Source organism: Gigantopelta aegis, chromosome 11 (genome assembly GCF_016097555.1).
Source record: "Gigantopelta aegis isolate Gae_Host chromosome 11, Gae_host_genome, whole genome shotgun sequence".
NCBI lineage: Eukaryota > Metazoa > Mollusca > Gastropoda > Neomphalida > Peltospiridae > Gigantopelta > Gigantopelta aegis.
The window spans coordinates 30918395-30939127 of record NC_054709.1 but is presented as its reverse complement, the minus strand read 5'-3'; the positions used below and the strand labels follow the sequence as shown (position 1 = coordinate 30939127).

Here is a 20733-nt window from a genome sequence, read left to right as displayed (position 1 = left end):
GGACAGCCGTGGCAAAACCGAGTAAAAACACCATCTTCCGCGTCAAGTCTTGCAGGGAAGAGGATTCGATCGGCTTATAAGGTGCGGTCGATAACGCTCGTAACACCAGATTCAGGTCCCATCTTGGTGGCCGAAACCGGTGTACTTGATCTTCAAGGCGAAACCCTTTGATCATCTTATGGATCTCAGGAATACCCGATAACTTCGTTCCAGTAGTGACATCACGAACAGTAGCGATGACCGAAACGTACCCAGCGATGGTAGACCCCTTCAATCGTAAAGTGGTCCGCAGATACAGCAAAAAACCCAGCAAGACGAGGTATTTGAATCGTCTGAGGGTTGAGTTTTTTTGCCGGACACACCATCGGTGAAGACAAAGCCATCTGACGTTGTAAGCCGCAGTAGTAGATGATCTGTGCGCTTTCAAAATGGCCGCCGTAGACTGTGAAGAAAAACCTTTCTTCCTCAAACTCTTGGAGATACAGTCCACGCGTGCAATTGGACAACTGCGGATGTGGATGGTATAGTCTTGACGTGGGATGCAGCAACAGATGATCCCAGTCTGGCAGCGATAAAGGATGTGGATCGGCAAGACGTATTAGATCTGGATACCACATCCTGGATGGCCACATCGGAGCAATGAGTAACAGGCGACAATGGTACAGCTGAAACCTCTGAAGCACCCTTGGAAGGAGGATTGGTGGAGGAAAAGCGTATGCGTCCATCTGTTCCCAGCTTATGGCCAATGCGTCGAGATCCAGAGCTTCGGGATCTGGCACCGGAGACACGTAAACCCTCAGCTGATGGTTGAATCGTGTGGCGAAAGGATCTATGTTTGATGTGCAAAGTCTGTCGCACACCCATCGAAACGCTTCGGGATGGAGCATCCATTCCGTCGGATGTGGAGACAACGGCCGAGACAGTGTGTCGACTAGTACATTGGAAACCCCTGGAATATGGCGAGCCCGAAGTTACAACGGAATCTCGTCAACCAGCTTGTAGAGACGATAAGTCAACTGCAGCAGACTGCTGGAGTGGGTTCCGCCCCGACGGTTGATATAAGCCACTGCGGTGGTACTGTCTGTGGCTACCATGAGAGAGGCGCCTGACGGCATCTCTCGCCAATGAAGGATGACGTAACTGCCAACATCTCCAACAGGCTGATGTGTAGATCGGCTTCATCTGTAAACCACAGCCACCAACAGGGACTGGACTGCAAGGCGACTGGTAACCAGATCAGCAAATCTGCGTTATTATACTGAATGCATGGATTCAGAAACAGACTGGATACCGCGACCTCTAAGCATCAAATGTTGCGCCAACGTCAAAATTACTCTTGCAATGATACATCATGAAACAGTAATAGTGATTCAGGAATCAAGACATCGGAAACAGCGACCCCGTGATACAGGCAAGAGCCAAGACAGCGTAGCAACTCGCTACGCTACATGCCCGATATACCTGGAAGTGAAGCAACGCAAAACAACAACCGGCTAAAATCCACGGTCGTCACACCACCCGGTGCGAAACAGCAGCAGAGACCATCTAGACAGCATCGGTCACGAACTCTGGCGGTAACAACAGTGAACATCAGTGAGTTGATAAGCCGCAATGATCCCTGTACCACGCGATGGCAACTGGATAACTTCCGGAACCAGCGGAAGTAGCGACTGTCTTGCATCGCCACCGGATATAGAGAACGATCTGCCGAATGTCGCTGAACCTTCCTCGAACATCGGTGCACGGGATCTCAACACAAGTGACCGGACCAGTAGACTGTCTTCGTCACCAACCCGGAACGCTTGTAACGTCGAACCCCTTCACGGCAAAGAGACATATGTAGACCACAGGTCTGCCAAGATTACCGGCTTGTGCTGAAAGTCGAGAATGGATCAATCAGGCAAGTCGGTTGACGATAGTGTGCAATCGTAGTGCACATTGACGTCACGGAAGATATAAGGTAGACCAACATCAAAGTCGACGGCTGGAACAAGGCATATCCTCTGGCATCCTGCACATGAGGAGTTATGGTCGCCATGTACATGTACGCTGAACTGAAGCCATTGACAGGACGTGCCAATCTAAGTTCCAGGAAGACGTCTGGTCCCGCCGGAAACAGCGTCATCCAAAGCCGGCGCCACACCGTTGAAGGATAGATCGAAGACGGGAGACAATCAGTCACAGGCATGTGGGTCACTGCGTCCGGATCTTCTATAACGGAAGGTGCCGACGCATCATCTGGAAAATCAGTCAGTACCCTGGCACAGGCACTTCGATCCAATGTACTGGCTGCAATCGGAAACACGGACCGTGGACGGTCCCGTCAGGAGCCGGTGTAAACCCTGAACGCCGAATCAGCTGCCGACTGGTGTGGACTCCTCTTTCGTCTGGTCCCGCCGGAAACAGCGTCATCCAAAGCCGGCGCCACACCGTTGAAGGATAGGTTGAAGCCGGGAGACAATCAGTCACAGCCATGTGGGCCACTGCGTCCGGATCTTCTATAACGGAAGGTGCCGACGCATCATCTGGAAATCAGTCAGTAACCTGGCACAGGCACTTCGATCCAATGTACTGGCTGCAATCAGAAACACGGACCGTGGACGGTCCCGTCAGGAGCCGGTGTAACCCTGGACGCTGCACCACTTCGATCGATCACGGGACCACTTCGATCGATCACGGGACGAGGGTACCGAACGGTGAGCCGATGACGCAGCAATCTTCCAGTTCATTACAGGGCTCCGTCTGCTTGCTGGAACAACGATCCGCAAGGGCCGGTTACTGGTAGCCGTGTAAACCGACGGGGGCCTGTGGCAGCCAACGATCAAATGCCGACATCTGCCGCTGGAACCTCCGTGGCGATCATCGAAACCGGACCCTTCTTGGCTGAAACAGGTGGATGGGCCAGCGGTGGTAGCATATCAGATATGACAGCCAGACAATCCCTCAGTGACAGGTGGTCCGCCGCATCCAGATCTTCCAGCACCGCAAGAACCGATACATCATCAGAAAGTCACGTAGCACCCGTGAACAAGCCAGTCGCTCTGGTCATGGCCCGATGGAGATACCGGAGAACCGGACCGTGGGCGGTCCCACGGATGACCACATCGTCGTTGGATGTGGCAAGGACGGCAACATGTCGTAGACAGCCGCCAAACAATCCCTCATAGGCATATGGTCCGCCGAGTCGGGTTCTTCAATGACAGATGCCGCAGGCGCTTCATCACCAAGTCTCGTAGAACTCGAGCACAGGTCAATTGATGTACCGTAATGGAAGCCGCCGGTTAACGGGACCGTAGATGGTCCCGTCTAGCCCTCGGAGGCCTTGGAAGCCACATCAATTGAAGGTTGGCGCTGACGATCTGTGGAACCCGTAGGGAGCCATACAGGTCATGTGGAACGGCTACGGTCCCGGCTCCGATGCGCCGAAGAGGACTTCCCCGCCGAAGATCGGTGAGCCTTGGAATCCGTGGAGCGTCTATCTGAATGAACCGGCTTCTTAGAGGGCTGCGTAGAGACCGCAGGCCTGTCATCCGAAGTCTTAGGTATCGGTGGAGCTGAAGAAGCCGCACCCCCTGAAGAGGGGACTGGAACCGGACCTGACCCCGAACCCGCCGGTTTGGGTAAGGTCGCCATTGACGCCATTGTTTCTTCCAGCATGGTCGGTAGAATTGAACGTAACACTTCCGCCACGGAGTCAGCAATCGAAGGCGAAGATTCCACCTTCTTGGTCCTCGCTGACACCACCTTCAGGTAAGCCGCGAACTCGACATCAGACAAGCCCGCACAAAGGTCGCATCTAGAAGTGAGGCCACACGAACACGACAACCTGGACATAAGTCGTGTGGGTCGCCGCCGGCACTAACTTCTTGCAGCGTAACACGCTCGAACTAGTCGCCTGAACATTATCAGATATGATAATAGTAATTTTTCAATCTGTGAAAAGAAAGAAAAACCAACCATAACACAAATACAAAGTCGGTAAATAAAGACGCCATTTTGCAAATGGCGTCCGACACGACAACGGGCGATATAACAACATTTCATGTAATTAACACTTGGCAAGTCAAGCGAAATACGCGAAAGACATACGAAAGCTAACGAAAATTAAGGTGAAAAACATTTCACCCAAACACAAAGCCAGTCAACACAGACGCCATTTTGCAAATGGCGTCCGACACGACAACCGGCAAAATAAACAACATTTCATGTAATTAAACGCTTGGAAAGTCAAGCGAAATACGCGAAAAGAACATACGAAAGCTAATGAAAACGAAGGTGAAAAACATTTCACCCAAACACGAATACAAAACCAAAGGTCTTATAAAAAAGTTGACTCCAACAGAGCCAAGCAAAAGGACGTCCAGACCCTTTAGCGAAGAGAAAAAGAAGGAAGTTACAGTCATGTGACCGGAACTAGAGAGCAGTATGCAGTAGAAGAATTTAGGCCATCCCATTGGCTGTTGGGATGTTAGGACCAGACCACTTGCGTGGGGGGGAGGTGCACTTGTTTGAGGACAGGTAATGTCTATAGAAAAGTTTGTTTTCTTTTAAAATGACACCACTAGAGATCATTGATTTATTAATCATCAGCTATTAGATGTCAAACATTTGGTAATTCGGACAGTCTTAAGAGTGGAAACACGCTATATTTTTCCAATAGTAGCAAGGGATCTTTTATATGCACCATCCCATAGACAGGATAGCACATACCACTGCCTTTAATATACCAGCTGTGGCACACTGCCTGGAATGGGAAATAGCCCAATGGGCCCACCGGCAGTGATTGCGAAAAAAAAAAGAGATGCACAGAGTAACTTGAAAATCTGTTACCCAATTTAAACCAAGTCATTCGGTCTGTAGCTGGGTTTAATAATGAATATATTGCCTGTAGCTGGGGTTAATATTGAATATATGACCTGATTTCAACCAAGTCATTTGGTCTGTAGCTGGGGTTAATATTGAATATATGACCTGATTTCAACCAAGTCATTCGGTCTGTAGCTGGGTTTAATAATGAATATATTACCTGATTTCAACCAAGTCATTTGGTCTGTAGCTGGGGTTAATAATGAATATATGACCTGATTTCAACCAAGTCATTTGGTCTGTAGCTGGGGTTAATAATGAATATATTACCTGATTTCAACCAAGTCATTCGGTCTGTAGCTGGGGTTAATATTGAATATATGACCTGATTTCAACCAAGTCATTTGGTCTGTAGCTGGGGTTAATAATGAATATATTGCCTGCAGCTGGGGTTAATATTGAATATATGACCTGATTTCAACCAAGTCATTTGGTCTGTAGCTGGGGTTAATAATGAATATATTACCTTTAGTTGGTGTTAATAACAAATATATTATCGGATTTCAATGAATATATTACTTGTAGGTGGGATTAATACTGAATATACATGTATTACCTGATCTCAACCAAGTCGTTTGGTCTGTAGCTGGGGTGGAGGAAGAACCAAACTTTCTTCACGAAGTCGTTAATCTTCGGCTCATCCTGTGGCCCGCGCACGTACACCATCCACTTGTGTGACGCCTGGTCGTTGACGTCGCGTCGGTCTATGGGAATAAACCTGGAGAAACAATCAACAAGTAAAACATGTGTATACTAGGCAGGGCAAGAAACTGTCAGTCACACAATCACCAAAGTTAAAGTTTGTTTTGTTTAACAACACCACTAGAGCACATTGAGTTATTAATCATCGGCTATTCAGCCTATTGGATGTAAAACATTTGATAAGTTTTTAGAGAAAAAACCTATTACAATTTTCCATTTGTGGTAAAGGATCTTTTATACGCAACATTCCACAGGATAGCACATACCACAGTCTTTGATATACATGTACCAGTTGTGGTGCACTGGCTGGAACGAGAAATAGCCCAATGGGCCCACCGATGGGACTCGATCCTAGATTGACCGTGCATCAAGCAAGCGCTTTACCACTTAAAACAGGTAGTAGATGGGGTGAGGTGTGGAACTGTTGCCCATAATGTTTAGCACCGCTGAACCTCAAACTAAACCGCGACCGAACGAGCATTGAGAGTACTACTAAAGCAATACATGTCGTCTACCGGGTCCAACAAATGTCCCAGGGCTAGCTCTGCCACTCGCCAAATCCGCCAATTGCAAATTTTAAAAACAATTGGCGAATTTTATTTCAATTTGAAAAAAACATTTAATATAAATATTGATATTTTGTTGGAAAATAAAGTGAGTTTTCAGGGCTGGCTCTGGGTCAACAAAAGTTTTCGCCAAATTATCTACTAAACTTAAAAAATTGCAGAAAATCCAGTTATTTTCTAACAAAATATCAATTGTTTTGCCAAATTAAAATAAAATTTGCCGATTGATTCTGAAATTTTCAAATGGCGAATTTGGCGACTGCCACAGCTAGCCCTGGTTTTTGCAAATTTTGAACTGTAATAGATAATTTGCCGACTGCCAGAGCTAGCCCTGGTTTTTGCAAATTTTGAACTGTAATAGATAATTTGGCGACTGCCAGAGCTAGCCCTGGTTTTTGCAAATTTTGAACTGTAATAGATAATTTGGCGACTGCCAGAGCTAGCCCTGGTTTTTGCAAATTTTGAACTGTAATAGATAATTTGGCGAAATGTTCTGCTGGCTCTGTGTCCGTATCTCTTACGGTGGACCCACTGACAGGGATCGATCCGAAACCGACCGTGCATCAAGTGAGCGCTTTACAACTAACCCACTGTCCCGGACAGACAGCTCAGATAGCTGAGGTGTGTGCCCAGGATGGCGTGCTTGAACCTTTATTGGATATAAACACGAAAATAAGTTGAAATTAAATTAGAGATCAACCACGATGGCTCCCAATAAGGCAAGGTTCCAGAAACCACTATAATTCGTCCACCGAAGTCAAATCACTCAAATAGCTCCAAAATTACTTTCGATGAACTGTTCCAAATTATGCACCAAAAAATTACCTCACAAAATTGAGAAAGCAAGAAAATTGAGTTGAAATGAAATGAAAGTAACAATAAAGCTAGGATGTAACCACGGTTGTATAAGACTGAGTCCTTACTTAGACACATTGCCAACTATGATCTTTTTCTTTATTCTGAATCTGGATCCTCTCTTCGCTTCCGATACCCGACTCGCGGACGCAGAGGAAGAAACCTGAAACAAGAATACTTCTTCAACAACAACACCACACTGGGTTTTTTTGGCAATTTTTAACTTTCACAGAAAATTTGGTGCAATTTTCAGCTCACTCAGAGTTAGCACTGTTATGACACAGTTTAAAAATGTCTTTATCACTATATAGTAAGACTGAATAGGTATGTAATAAATACTTTGGCCTGCTACATGTATGTTAATAAAATAACAGGAGGCAATATCTTACCAGCATGTACCGTAACACGAAACCAACCTTAGATTTGTGTTCCACTTCCGTAGCTTGACACAAAGAGGCTGTCGCTTCTTCTTTAACGGTTGTAGAGGCTGCTGGTATTGCCTGGTCTGTAACTGGAGTAGTCTCCCCCGCAGAGCTCTTCTTCTCTGGGAGGTTACTTTGTGACACAAGCGTCTGATCAGCACAGACGGGAGCCTTTCCCAGATGTTTTTTCACGGCGGGGTGAATGGACGGAATTTCAGCAGAAAAGTGTTTACCCTGAAATATAATCAAGATGTGTTGTCTGTGACTACGTCTCTAAACTTATAAAACCCTAACAAGACCTTTTATAGAGACAGACAACTTATAATGTAAGAAAGGAAGGAAGGAAATGTTTTATTTAACGTTGCACTCAACACATTTTATTTACAGTTATATGGTTAAAGGAGGAGACAGTTAAGGCATTTGGCCTGGTATGCATATTCAACAATATATAATGTACATTATTGCTTAACACCAACAAGTATAATCTTATAGTTAATTAATAAAATGCTTAAATGTGACGGCTATTATATATAACGGGCACAGCCATTTTGTACCATCCCAGTGAATACGCCCTCTGGTGAGCTGGTGGTTATGTAATACTTAATGTGTCACATCAGGAATTAGTCTTCGAACTGAAGAAACAAAACATACCTGATTTTTGCTGATGCATCGCAATGTTATGTAATAATATCCATCCCAGTAAGCCAGCTCCAAGTATATATTATTTTTCAATACAAAATATACCACCATTGTCAAAGTGTTGAAATAACAGTCTTATGTTTTGTACATAAATTAACCCACGTACTGAAATAATAATCAGAGTGTTTTCTTGGTTAATTGGTCTTTTCTTTCCGTGGCCTGTACATGTGGTTCATGATTGACAGGTGTATATTTAGACGGTCCCCAGACACTGTCTAGACACTAAAAAGACGTGCCTCTTTTATTAAGATCACAGGGTATTGTGTGATAACCGTGCAGACACCCCTCAAATCGTAATGGACATTATCAGCCGTCCTGCTCTATTACTGTAAGTAATTCTGTAAAACTCTTGATTAAGTAGACTTTCCCATTTAAACTCACAAAACTGACCAATGACATAGTCCCAAAAGTAAGTAATTCTGTTAAAACCTTGATTAAGTAGACTTTCCCATCTAAAATCACAAAACCGACCAATTACGTAGTCCCAAAAGAAAGAAAATTATCATTTGGGTATCGTGAGTGGTCCTTTTTGCTCAAACGTACCCTACCAATAGTCCTAATAATATGCATTTTTTCTTTGGATTTTTTAAAAGAGTAAAATACTATAACTCCATTTCGTTCTATTGATGCAAATTGAAATATATTTAGTTGAATAGTTTATTATACTATCAAGTCATTTATGTTGTTTTACAAAGTCAGTTTAATGAAAGCAAAGCGCCTTGTCGTAAATTAGAGTGTTTGTTTACAATGTGCACAGAGGCGTTGGACAGAGCTGACGTCACTTCGCCCCAATCTATACCACCAAAGGTCACAAAAACGAAACAAAATGGCTGCCCCCAGTTAGCAGGAATAATCATGTTTTTTTATTAATTCTAAAATTACGTGTTTTTCATTTCTTAAAGCGTGAGTGTGTGTTGGTCGTCCGGGTATGCATCTTTCCAACACACCAGGCTCATATTTGAGTTAATCCTCCCTTTAAGGAACACACAGATATTGAGAGAGGAAACCCACTGTTGCTACTTCATGGTCTACTCTTTTTCCGATTAGCAGCAAGGGATCTTTTATATGCACCATCCCACAGGCAGGATAACACATACCACAGCCTTTGATATACCAGTCGTGGTGCACTGGCTGGAGCGAGATATAGCCCAGTCCTGCCCGTAATGAAATGTATGAAGAATGTTTAATGATACCCCAGCTCACAAAATACATTGGCTATTGGGTGTCAAACTAAGGTCCGGTATATTACAGGGATGTGAGAGGGGCTGGAACAAAAAAGCTTACTGCTCACCTTCTTTCTTCCCAAGTCAAACAAAGGCTTTCAAATAACACACCCTGGACTGGACAAAACTGGCCAATCGCAGCGAAGCTGATGAAATCCAGTCACGGGAATGTACTACAATCCAATACTACTTGCGATCGCGCGATACTACTTTTGTTTTCCGTTTTAGCATCGTTTTTTTTTATAGACAAAATGGAAAAGTGTATTTATGCATTTCTGCGTAGCTCTCTCATCTCTGATATTAATAATGTATGGTTGTGTGTTTCTCAAAACCAAATCTAAGTACAAACCTTGGAGAGACCTTGCTGACTGGCCGTCCCATAGAAGTTGGCGACAATACAAGCTCGTAGTCGGTCCATCATCACACGTGACTGATTCAATCTCTGAAACAAAGAAAAGGTTTAAACGTTTGAAATGGGTTTAAAACGTAACATATTTTTATATGAATTTTAACTTTATTCATAATAGAGTTATATGCCAATTCATCTGTTCTTTTTCACGCCATCTGAACACACCAGTGATTTTCCAATTTATTATTCGTTTTAACAACACTGCAGTAAGGGATCTTTTATATATACTTTCCCACAGACAGGATGGCACATACCACGACCTTTGACCAGTTGTAGGGGGCAGGATGTAGCTCAGTGGTACAGTGCTCGCCTGATGTGTGATCGATCTAGGATCAATCCGGCATCGGTCATCTTCATAAATCAAGGCTAATATTCGTTCCTCGTATTCAGCCTTGATACATGTCAAGAAATCGTGCCACAAAATGCTTAAATTTCATTGGATGCGATGAGATCTGATTACAATGAATCGCAACGCTCCTTATAGATTCCCTTGTTATTGTAAACAAAGATGGCAGCGTCAGCGTCTGTGGAAACATGTCGTGTTTGTCACGATATGTTAAAAAAAAGGTTTCGGCGGTTAATTTTTTATATTGCTTTCAAGATTGTCACATGTTACTGATGCTGTGATTGGTCAGCAATGTCACTGTGTACGGGACATAACCGGTGTTACAAATTTTCTTCCAATAGAGGGCGCTAGTAGTGGATATCAGTAATCTTGACTACATGTATCACGGCTGAATACGAGGAACGAATATTAGCCTTGATTTATGAAGATGGGCATCGGTGGGCCCATTGAGCTATTTCTCGTTCCTGTTGGTGCTTCACAACTGGTGTAACAAAGGCTGTGGTATGTACTATCCTGTCTGTGAGATGGTGCATATAAAAGATTCCTTGCTGCTAATCAAAAAGAGTAGCTCATGAAGTAGCAACAGCGGGTTTCAGGGCTAGACCTTAGCAGTAGCTCGGGGTGTTTTGGCTACCAATTTCTCACTCGGGCTACCAGATGTTTAAACCTGGTAGTTGCTGGGCCACTAGATTTTTTTTGCACCTCCAGTTACTTTGCAATCAACAAGATGCTTAAATACCTAAAAAAAAAAACACCCAAAAAACCCCACCCAACCTAACACAACGTTTAAATAAAAATAAATGATTTTGCTTTTTTGTCTCCTTTTTTAAAAGTTTATTAAAATTGTGGGCTACCAAATTTACTGAGGGCTACCAGATTTCATAACCTGGAAGCCTGATGGGCTACCACTGAAAAAAGTTGAGGTCGAGGCCTGGGGTTTCCTCTCTCAATATCTGTGTGGTCCTTAACCATATGTCTGACACCATATAACCATAAATAAAAAGTGTTGAGTGTGTCGTTAAATAAAAACATTTCCTTCTTTGGCCAGTTGTGGTGCACTGGTTGTAAGGAGAGAACAAAATCAGCTGAAAGGATCCACTGATGTAGTTTAGTGGATGTTAAACAATTGGTAAAAAATCAGCTGAAAGGATCCACTGATGTAGTTTAGTGGATGTTAAACAATTGGTAACAAATCAGCTGAAAGGATCCACTGATGTAGTTTAGTGGATGTTAAACAATTGGTAAAAAATCAGCTGAAAGGATCCACTGATGTAGTTTAGTGGATGTTAAACAATTGGTAATTTTGACATATACATGTAGTCTTAGATTTAATTTTTGTTCAATTAATTGTTTTGTCTTTAATGAAAAAACAAAGTACTCTGAAAATGAAGAAAATGCCAAAAACGTGTTTAATCTACCATGCCTTGCCAAATGTTTAGGAACAACACTGGATGGCAGTGGTCTCTCCAGTATTCAGGAAAGGGATGGAGGGAATCGGTAGAGCTGGTCCCACTTATAGGAAGGGATGGTACCTAAGATTTGCAGGGTACAAGTACTTCGAAAATGTCTTGTAAACGACGATGAACCTGATTACTCTGGTAGTTCAAGATGATGGCATGACTTGTGATTTTGGATGATGGCCTAAATAAACGGATGACCGATATTACTATCGCTGTCAATGCATGGTGGGCATATTGGAAATTAGTCTTAAGAGATGGCGGGCCCACCATTGTTTATGACATGTAGCGAGACCCATGGATGGGTATCGAAAATAAGCACATACACACACTCCATCATATAGCTGATTCTGGAAAAACACCTCCATGACATTACAAACATTACTGATGGAGTTGAACCACAAACCCACCTGGTCGATGATGTTAATTTCCGACTGTTTGTTGTGGATTTCTGCTGAGAAATGGGTTTGTATTATTCGCTCTATCTTACGCTTGGTGGCCTCCTTGGCTGAAATAGAAAAAAAGAGAAAACCATTTCTATTTCAACAAGAACCCCATGACTAGTATTATATATCCCGCTGGTATACAACTTACTCTATTCACATTGGACGACATCACTAAAAAAACTGAATGTTAACCTTCAATAAACCTCAGAAGATGACATTGTTTTGTATAAGGGGACATCATTACGTAAAACAGGTCATTGAAAAGATGTTAGAAACTATATAATTTTATACAATTTGTGACGGAACATTATATATCAATAAATTCACAATAAATGACACAAAATTCTTATATATATTATGTCTCTTCGACCCAGATGAAAAATTCACTAGCTGGGACTGTAGAGGGTTTGTGTCCTCATGGAAGAAAGTTTGAGTAGGTTAACCTAAGTAGGTTCAGTAGGTTAAATGAAGACAAACAAGACATTATCTTTTATATCCCATGTACTATTTCAGCAGACAATATTTCAAAATCTTAGTTGACTGGAAGTCAGTTCAAGTGAGAGTTACTTACATTTAGGTAACCGATTGTTTGGTTACGCAGTGTTTGGGTATGGCACTATGGAATTGAATGCAAACACAGTCAATAGGGGGTAATTGGGGGGGCTCCTCCAGAAAGAAAATGGGTTTTATCACCTATGTTTCTAGACTCTGATAATTGGCACCATTCACCACCATTCCTCAAAAGCTATGTCGTTTTTTATTCCCAATATATTGGAGTAAAAAATTCCCAATCAATGTACATAATTCTCATATTTTGAAAACAATACATAAGACTTGATATTAATTTGAATGAATACAAGTATATATATAGTATTACTATTAGTCTTTTCTATTTTAACAAGATGTTTTTTAAATGAAACTGAAAATTCCCAAAAGTCAACGCTAAAATTCCCAAAGTCAAAATCATGGTTGTCAAGTCAAATTTTAGAAATAAAATCCTGGTGAATATAGTTCTCATAACCGATGAGTTAGGCCTACCTAATCGTAAAACACTTGATCTACGGTTCTGTGCTACATTGGTAGCTCAAAAACATAAACTGATTTTCACTTTCATTACTGATATATGGTACTTTTAATTTTAGAATGTACTTGTTCACCACGTAACCGATTGGCGATTCTCATGATTTTAAAGTTGTGTAACCAACACCCGAACAGAACAACGGTTGTCGTGAAATATTGTGCCCTGTATTTCGCAGTTTATAATTTTATTATTAAAAAAATATATATTACAGTAGTTTAACATGAAATGTAAACGTTTGCTGAGTTATTTTAGAAGGGAAAAAAAAAGATTCTCAACTTATTATTATATTCCATGGCTTTTCGATGATTCAACACAAAATTTTACGACTTTCCAGGTTAAAAAAAAAACCATAATTTACAAATTCCACAACCTTCCAAGATTTCTATGACCCACATCATAACTTACCATCTTCCTCGATGACTCTCTGCCGTTTGCTGGGCTGATCCGAGATTTCTTCATAGTCTGGGTCAATCGCTCGCTGTCTCTTCAAACAATGAGTCTCGAAATCGTCGTAATCCGCGTCAACCACAGCCTGTTGTCTTTTCGTTATCTCCATCCGGCCATTCTGTGTTTCGTGCGTAGTGGAAGCAGTTGGTATGGCAACAACAGGATCACCAGTTTTCTTCCTTTTCTGATCGTCCGTATGACTATGACAGGCATGAGGCTGGCTGTCAACATCATCTTGTTTCGAAGTCATTTTCGGCAGTACGGCCCACAGCAATCTCTTCAGGTGACTGACGGAAGTTTCATGTGTGACCTGAAAAAGTAAAAGTTTTTGGTACCAATTTTTTTCTGTTCTTTTTTTTTCTCACTTTATTGTCTTTGGGGTGTTTCTTTTGGGAAAAATTTGGGCAAATTTTATCTGGATAAAATTTCGGGCAAATCCACCCCTCCAGCCCCCCTAAATCAAAGAGTCCCCATACACTCATGTTAGTACCTACTTGTACAGGGCCTGCAGTGAATATGAAATACTGATTAAATACATATTGTAGTAACCAGACATATTTTTAATGTTAAACTCAATAGTCATCTACATCCAATTTTATGTTTTTAATTTTTAACACCCTTATTTGCTTCCATAAAAATAGAAATGAGCAGAATTTTCACTAGTCTACCGGACAAATACACCTAGAAATCGACTTGTCCAACAATATTTTCACTTGTCCAAATAAATAGTTTGTTTTATTCAAGTACAAGGACAATGTTTTTCATTGCTCAAAATATTTTTACTTGTCCACTGGACAACCACCAAGGTACAATCTGTTTGTTCGGAGCAGATGTTCATTTGTCAGGACAAAAGGACAAACTGCTTATTTCAAACACTGGAAATATGACTGCCATGTGACCTCACACTTTTACTGACGTTATTCACTAGTACGTACCGGTACATGTATGTAACTTTTTCTATAAACATGCACAGGAGGGTATCCAACAAAACATTGTTATCATTTGCGTCGATCGGTGGGGAACAAGGGGAACACACCCCATCCCCACTTTTTAGCTTGGGGGAACAGCATAAGAAGTGTCCTCCCCCAACTTTTTCATTTAAAAAGAAACAAATATTTGCTGATTTAAAATTAGCAACATAACAATAGATTATTTGGGGTTTTAATGTTCACATGTACATGTAGATGTAGATCTACATATATATATATATATATATATATATATATATGCAAGTTTTGTAGTATGCAGTTGTTGAGTGGCAATCATCTGCCACAGTGCTCCAAACTGTCCCCTCCCCTACTGCCATAGCAATATTTCAGCCCCTCTCAGAAGTATCCTTCCCCAAAATTAAAAGATATATGCATTTATGCCACAATTTTAAAAATATTCATATATATATATATGGAAGATTTGTTTCATCAATAATGATATTGATAATCACTGTAATGATATTGATAATGTATTTCAACTTGAGGTTCAAGCGGGATTTAGTGAGTTAACTGTTAAGGTAGGTTATTATTATACATTTTTGGTTTGCACTTTGAAACTGGACTTTGTGTCCATTTCAATTTGTTGCACTATTTTGGTTGAAACATGGTTTGAATACCAGCTATATGTAGGGTATGTAAAAATATTAGAATGTAGAAAGAACCACACTTTCTAAGTTTCTACGTCCCTTCCGACTAGGTTCTATCATTATCTAACCCCCCCCCCCAACCAAACAACCCCACCCCCACTCCTACCCATTATTATTATAACATACATGCAAGTTTTGTTGCCTGAACAATGTAAAGATAAATGCATATATCTTTTAATTTTGTGTAAGGGTGCTTCTGAGGGGCTGAAATATTGCTAGGGCAGTAGGGGAGGGGACAATTTGGAGCACTGTGGCGGATGATTGCCACTCCGCAGACTACAAACTGCACGCTACAAAGATATATCTTACAACTATTATTTACGAAAATGATAAGTGTGATACATAGAGTTAGATACTAAGGCATGATTAGTGTATGACAAAAGTATTCTGAAATGAACAAGTTCCTCGAGAAATCAGTTCTTATTCTTAATTCATATTTCTGACCAACACCTGTTTGTGAATGCCGCCATTTTGAAATGAACTCCTGTCGTCGATAGAGTGGTGTCCCTTGAGGGGTTATAGCTAAAACGGAACCGAGCCAAAACGGCACCAAGCAAAAACGGAACCAAATTGGACAAAATGGAACCTGCGTTAGCTAAAACGGCACCATAATTGAATTTTATTTGAAGAATAGTGTAACAAATCTGTATATTTCCAATACTTTCCTGAATAATCTGATTTGTTGTCTGTCCTTTTTCTACTTATGTTTGGTTTCTTAATTTTATTCTTGGTTTCTGAACTTCTTATACTAACATCTTCTAGCACCCTATTAGCACTTTAATCAGCCTTCTATGAATCAGATTATTGATGGGTAAAGTTACAGGAACGATCATTCAGATCCACTGATTTTCCAAACAGTGGCACGAGAGCACCGGTCTATTAGTGGGCACGTGCTGAGAAAGCGAAATCGTTACAATAGTAAATAAGACAAAAAAACCCCAACAAAACAACTTAACTCAAATGAAAAGTTATTTATTAAAAGAAAAAATAAATGTTTTTGTGTCACTTCTGATAGTTGCACAAACAATCTAGGCCTACAGGTCAGGTAAATTTATTTACGTGCTTCCATCAGATAACTGTTCAAGCACGCTCCCATTGGGAGCCGCCTCTGACAAGAGCCAGACGCCAATCTTGCTGAGGAGAGCTCTTGTGAACTTTGTATTTTTCTCAATAAAATAAGTCAAAACAAAAAGACCACCGGAAGTTGGGAGAAAACGTGAGCTGTGTATGCATTTCTTAATTTTTACACATTCAATAAAGACAACACTTTTCCTTGTTGTTGTATTGTTCCTGTATTGTTGTTGTTGTTGTTATCATAATTAACCCCACCATACAGATCCGTCTTAATGCTTACTACTACAAAAACTAATCTGTTTGACCAACAGTGTTAGTTGGGGATGCGGATGATTGGACACCTAACCCAAGCAATCTGGAGAAAGTGCCAAGTCTACGTCATCAAAGTGGAAAGACTTTCGAATTGACCCCCCCCCCCCCCCCCAACCCCTATTCATCGCTCTGAACTCTAACCCTAATCCTGAAATTAAAAATAAGATAAGTTATATATATTTATATATGGTGCCGTTTTAGCCATGGTAGGTTCCGTTTTCGCCAACAAAAATGGTTCCGTTTTCGCCAAAGAAAATGGTTCCGTTTTGTCACGGTTCCGTTTTAGCCTGTACCCCCCTTGAGGTGCTAAAAATAACGATTCGTTAAAGGTGCAATATCGTGTCTTTCTGTGTACATCTATGTATGTGTGTGTGTGTGTATTTGTGTGTGTGTATGCGTGCGCGCACGCGTGTGTGGTTATGTTTATTTTGTCGGTGCATCATATTGATGCAGATACGTGTATTAAGTGGCTGTTGTTATCATTATTATATTATAACTAGGTCATATGTATGTTTTTAATGGGAAACTTTCCCCTTAACCAATGTATATACATAAACCTATTGTATTGTATTATACTGTATTATATTGATAGTCTCAAGTTGCTCAGTTGAAGAATGCAAATATAAAAATAAAAAAAACCCCAAAAACACCTAAAAAACTTGAAAAACAACATAACTAAATTTGATATCACTTCCATTGTGCATTATCCTATCTGTGGGAAAGTGTATATAAAATATCCCTTGTTGATAGACGTCAAGAGTAGTGGTAATGGGTTTCTTCTCTTGATTTCACATTTACCATAATCACAAAACCGTAATTATAAAAAAGTGTTATAGTGTCTTTAAACGGTGTTTCTATTCCTTTCAGTGTTGATGCCGATTAACATATAAGTGCATTAACAGATTCATAATATAAGTGCATGAACAGATTCGTATATAAGTGCGTGAACAGATTCATATACAAGTGCGTGAACAGATTCATAATATAAGTTCATAAACAGATTCATATACAAGTGCTTGAACAGATTCATATACAAGTGCGTGAACAGATTCATATACAAGTGCGTGAACAGATTCATATACAAGTGCGTGAACAGATTCATATACAAGTGCGTGAACAGATTCATATATACAAGTGCGTGAACAGATTCATATATACAAGTGCGTGAACAGATTCATATACAAGTGCGTGAACAGATTCATATATACAAGTGCGTGAACAAATTCATATATACAAGTGCGTGAACAGATTCATATACAAGTACGTGAACAGATTCATATACAAGTGCGTGAACAGATCCATATACAAGTACATGAATACATACAAGTGCGTGAACAGATTCATATACAAATACATGAACAGATTCATATACAAGTGCGTGAACAGATTCATATATAAGTGCGTGAACAGATTCATATACAAGTACATGAACAGATTCATATATAAGTGCGTGAACAGATTCATATATACGTGCATTAACAGATTTATATACGGGTACGTGAACAGAATTGGTATATAAGCGAATAAACAGATTCATATATAAGTGCATTAACAGATTTATATACGGGTACGTGAACAGAATTGGTATATAAGCGAATAAACAGATTCATATATGTACTAGTGCATGAACAGATTCGTATATAAGTGTATGAACAGATTCATATAAAATTGCTTGAACAGAGTCGCAGATTTTCACTTATTGATGACGTCCTGTCAGACCTCGTTGTTCTAGGGACAGGATCTATGGATCTCGATCAGTTGTACACCGCTTGCCCGAGGAGCGATGGGTCGGTCACCGGCAATGGACTCATCGTTTTCCCATCCCAACAAGTGCATCAAAGTCAGTGATATGTATAGTCCTGTTTATGTGTGTGTGTGTGTCTCTCTCTCTCTCTCTCTCTCTCTCTCTCTCTCTCTCTCTCTCTCTCTCTCTCTCTCTCTCTCTCTCTCTCTCTATCTCTATCAGCGGGTTTCCTCCCTCATATCTGTGTGGTCCTTAAACATATGTCCGACGCCATATAACCGTAAATAAAATGTGTTGAGTGCGTCGTTGAATAAGACATTTCCTTCCTTCCTCTCTCGTTTTGTCTCTGTCTATACATTTGTTTGTCTCTGTCTGTCTGTCTGTCTCTGTCTGTTTCTCTCTCTCTCGCTCTGTCTCTCTCTATCTCTGTCTCTCTCTCTCTGTCTCTCTCTCTGTCTGTCTCTGTCTCTGTCTGTCTGTCTGTCTGTCTGTCTCTCTCTCTCTCTCTCTCTCTCTCTCTCTCTCTCTCTCTCTCTCTCTCTCTCTCTCTCTCTCTCTCTCTCTCTCTCTCTCTCTCTCTCTCTCTCTCTCTCTCTCTCTCTGTGTGTGTGTGTGTGTGTTTGTGAGTGTGTGTGTCTAGTACATGTATAAGACATACTAGATCTCTCTGTATCGGGCAGTGTATACCCGAGTGGCTCGTCTCTAGGTATAATCAGAGATACGATCTTATATAAAGTATATGTAATATAGCACGTTTAGTTCACTAGAAAACACAACAAAACACAATACACTTTGGAATCTGTATTGACCTTACGCTGACAAATATATTTGCCGCAGTTAATTAATTAACAACAACAATAATAATAACAACCCAGAACTAATCACTTAATTAGTTAATCACTAGGTGTCTAGTTTACACAATATTCTAATCACTTCACCGTGACACAACACCCACACGTGTGATAATTGAGAAACGCTTCCAGGGGAACTTAATTAATAAAGGAATTACAACTCTGTTCCTACTTGGTTAATTTTTAATTAACCCTTAACTACTCATTCAGTAACCTTGTAATACAGAATTAATACTGGTACCTATCACAATACAGACAATAACATACAGTTTACCTAGGTCCTCTAGGATGACCGGCTAAGCTTTATATTTTTAGAACAGTGAAGCCTACAATTTACTTCGTCAGTTACCGGAAACACTGTCTAAATAATATTGGTATAATACAGTATTAAAATATTTAAAGTCACATCAATCACATCAAGGTTATACAACAGAGCAGCAATATATTTACCAAGTCCAAACGGACTAACGTTCCCTGGTAGCCTTCCAATATGTTTCTCCCCGATAAATCTAAAATCCTAGCTATTTATTATAAAAACCCAGACTTGTCCGGAGACAGTACGCGTGACCGAAACTTATCATGTGAATTTCCACCACTCCCAGAGTCGATATATTTTCTTAGATGACCAGACATACTGTCGCCAGTTCGCCAGAAATACCCCGGTCATAAACCGTTCTACCGGAGTTATTACGTAACTACTGGCCACATGGCCTCCACACCTCGTCCGGGTGTATATTGGGAACAGCTCGACCACCGTCGCGCGGAGGTATTACGTAACAAAGTGCCCACCTAGTCTAAGTGCATATTGGGACTGCACACGGCCCTCTAAAACAATTAATATCGCCACAGGCGAAAAGAAATTAAGAGCATGTTCCGTCACACACCCCAACCTCAAAAATGATATTTCCTCTACTCTAGGAATAGGGAAATATACTACAATAAAACAAATGTGCGTTAACCGACGCATCCGGGCATTTATAACACATAGTAATAAGGTGACTACCAGTAATCACACTGAGTCTCTGAGTCCCTGGTATACAATAAAATATATAAAAACAAAACAGAAATCAAGAACGTCAACACATTATCAGAACGTTCAACTTCGGGACAGGGCATCAGCGATTACATTGGAAGTGCCCTTGATGTGTTCAATGGTAATTGGGGATTCCTGCAGAAGAAGACTCCATCTCAAAACTCTCTGGTTGGTGGCTTTCATTCTGTGAATGAAAGTGAGCGGATTATGGTCCGTAAAGACAACCACTTGATGCACTGCCGATTTCACGTAGATCTGAAAATGCTTCAGAGCTTGTACCATGGCCAAAGCTTCCTTCTCTATAGTGGAATAGTTCACCTGGTGTTTGTCAAACTTTTTGGAGAAGAAACTTACAGGATGGTCCAGTCCATTTTCGTCTTCCTGGAACAGCACAGCTCCAGCTCCCACGTCACTGGCATCCACAGCCAGCTTGAAAGGCATTCGGTAGTCTGGTGCTGCCATCACGGGAGACGAGGAGCGCATCTGCTTGAGACGGTTGAATGACTTCTCGCATTCTTCTGACCACTGGAACTTCGTTTCCTTCTTTTTCAGTGTCGCACGTTT

General features: G+C 41.1%; 1 protein-coding gene across 1 annotated transcript in view; it reads right to left on the bottom strand.

Moving 5' to 3' along the window:
• The window catches only part of LOC121385468, a 36558-nt gene extending 22732 nt beyond the window's left edge, over positions 1-13826 (bottom strand). The window contains exons 1-6 of the mRNA XM_041516165.1: positions 13478-13826; positions 11956-12053; positions 9683-9775; positions 7406-7645; positions 7058-7152; positions 5423-5584 (exon numbers count right to left, since the gene is read on the bottom strand). Of these exons, the coding sequence (XP_041372099.1) occupies positions 5423-5584; positions 7058-7152; positions 7406-7645; positions 9683-9775; positions 11956-12053; positions 13478-13769 (980 nt within the window). The 5' untranslated portion in view covers positions 13770-13826. The remainder of the gene's footprint in view (positions 1-5422; positions 5585-7057; positions 7153-7405; positions 7646-9682; positions 9776-11955; positions 12054-13477) is intronic.
• Between the last annotated feature and the right edge of the window lie 6907 nt (positions 13827-20733).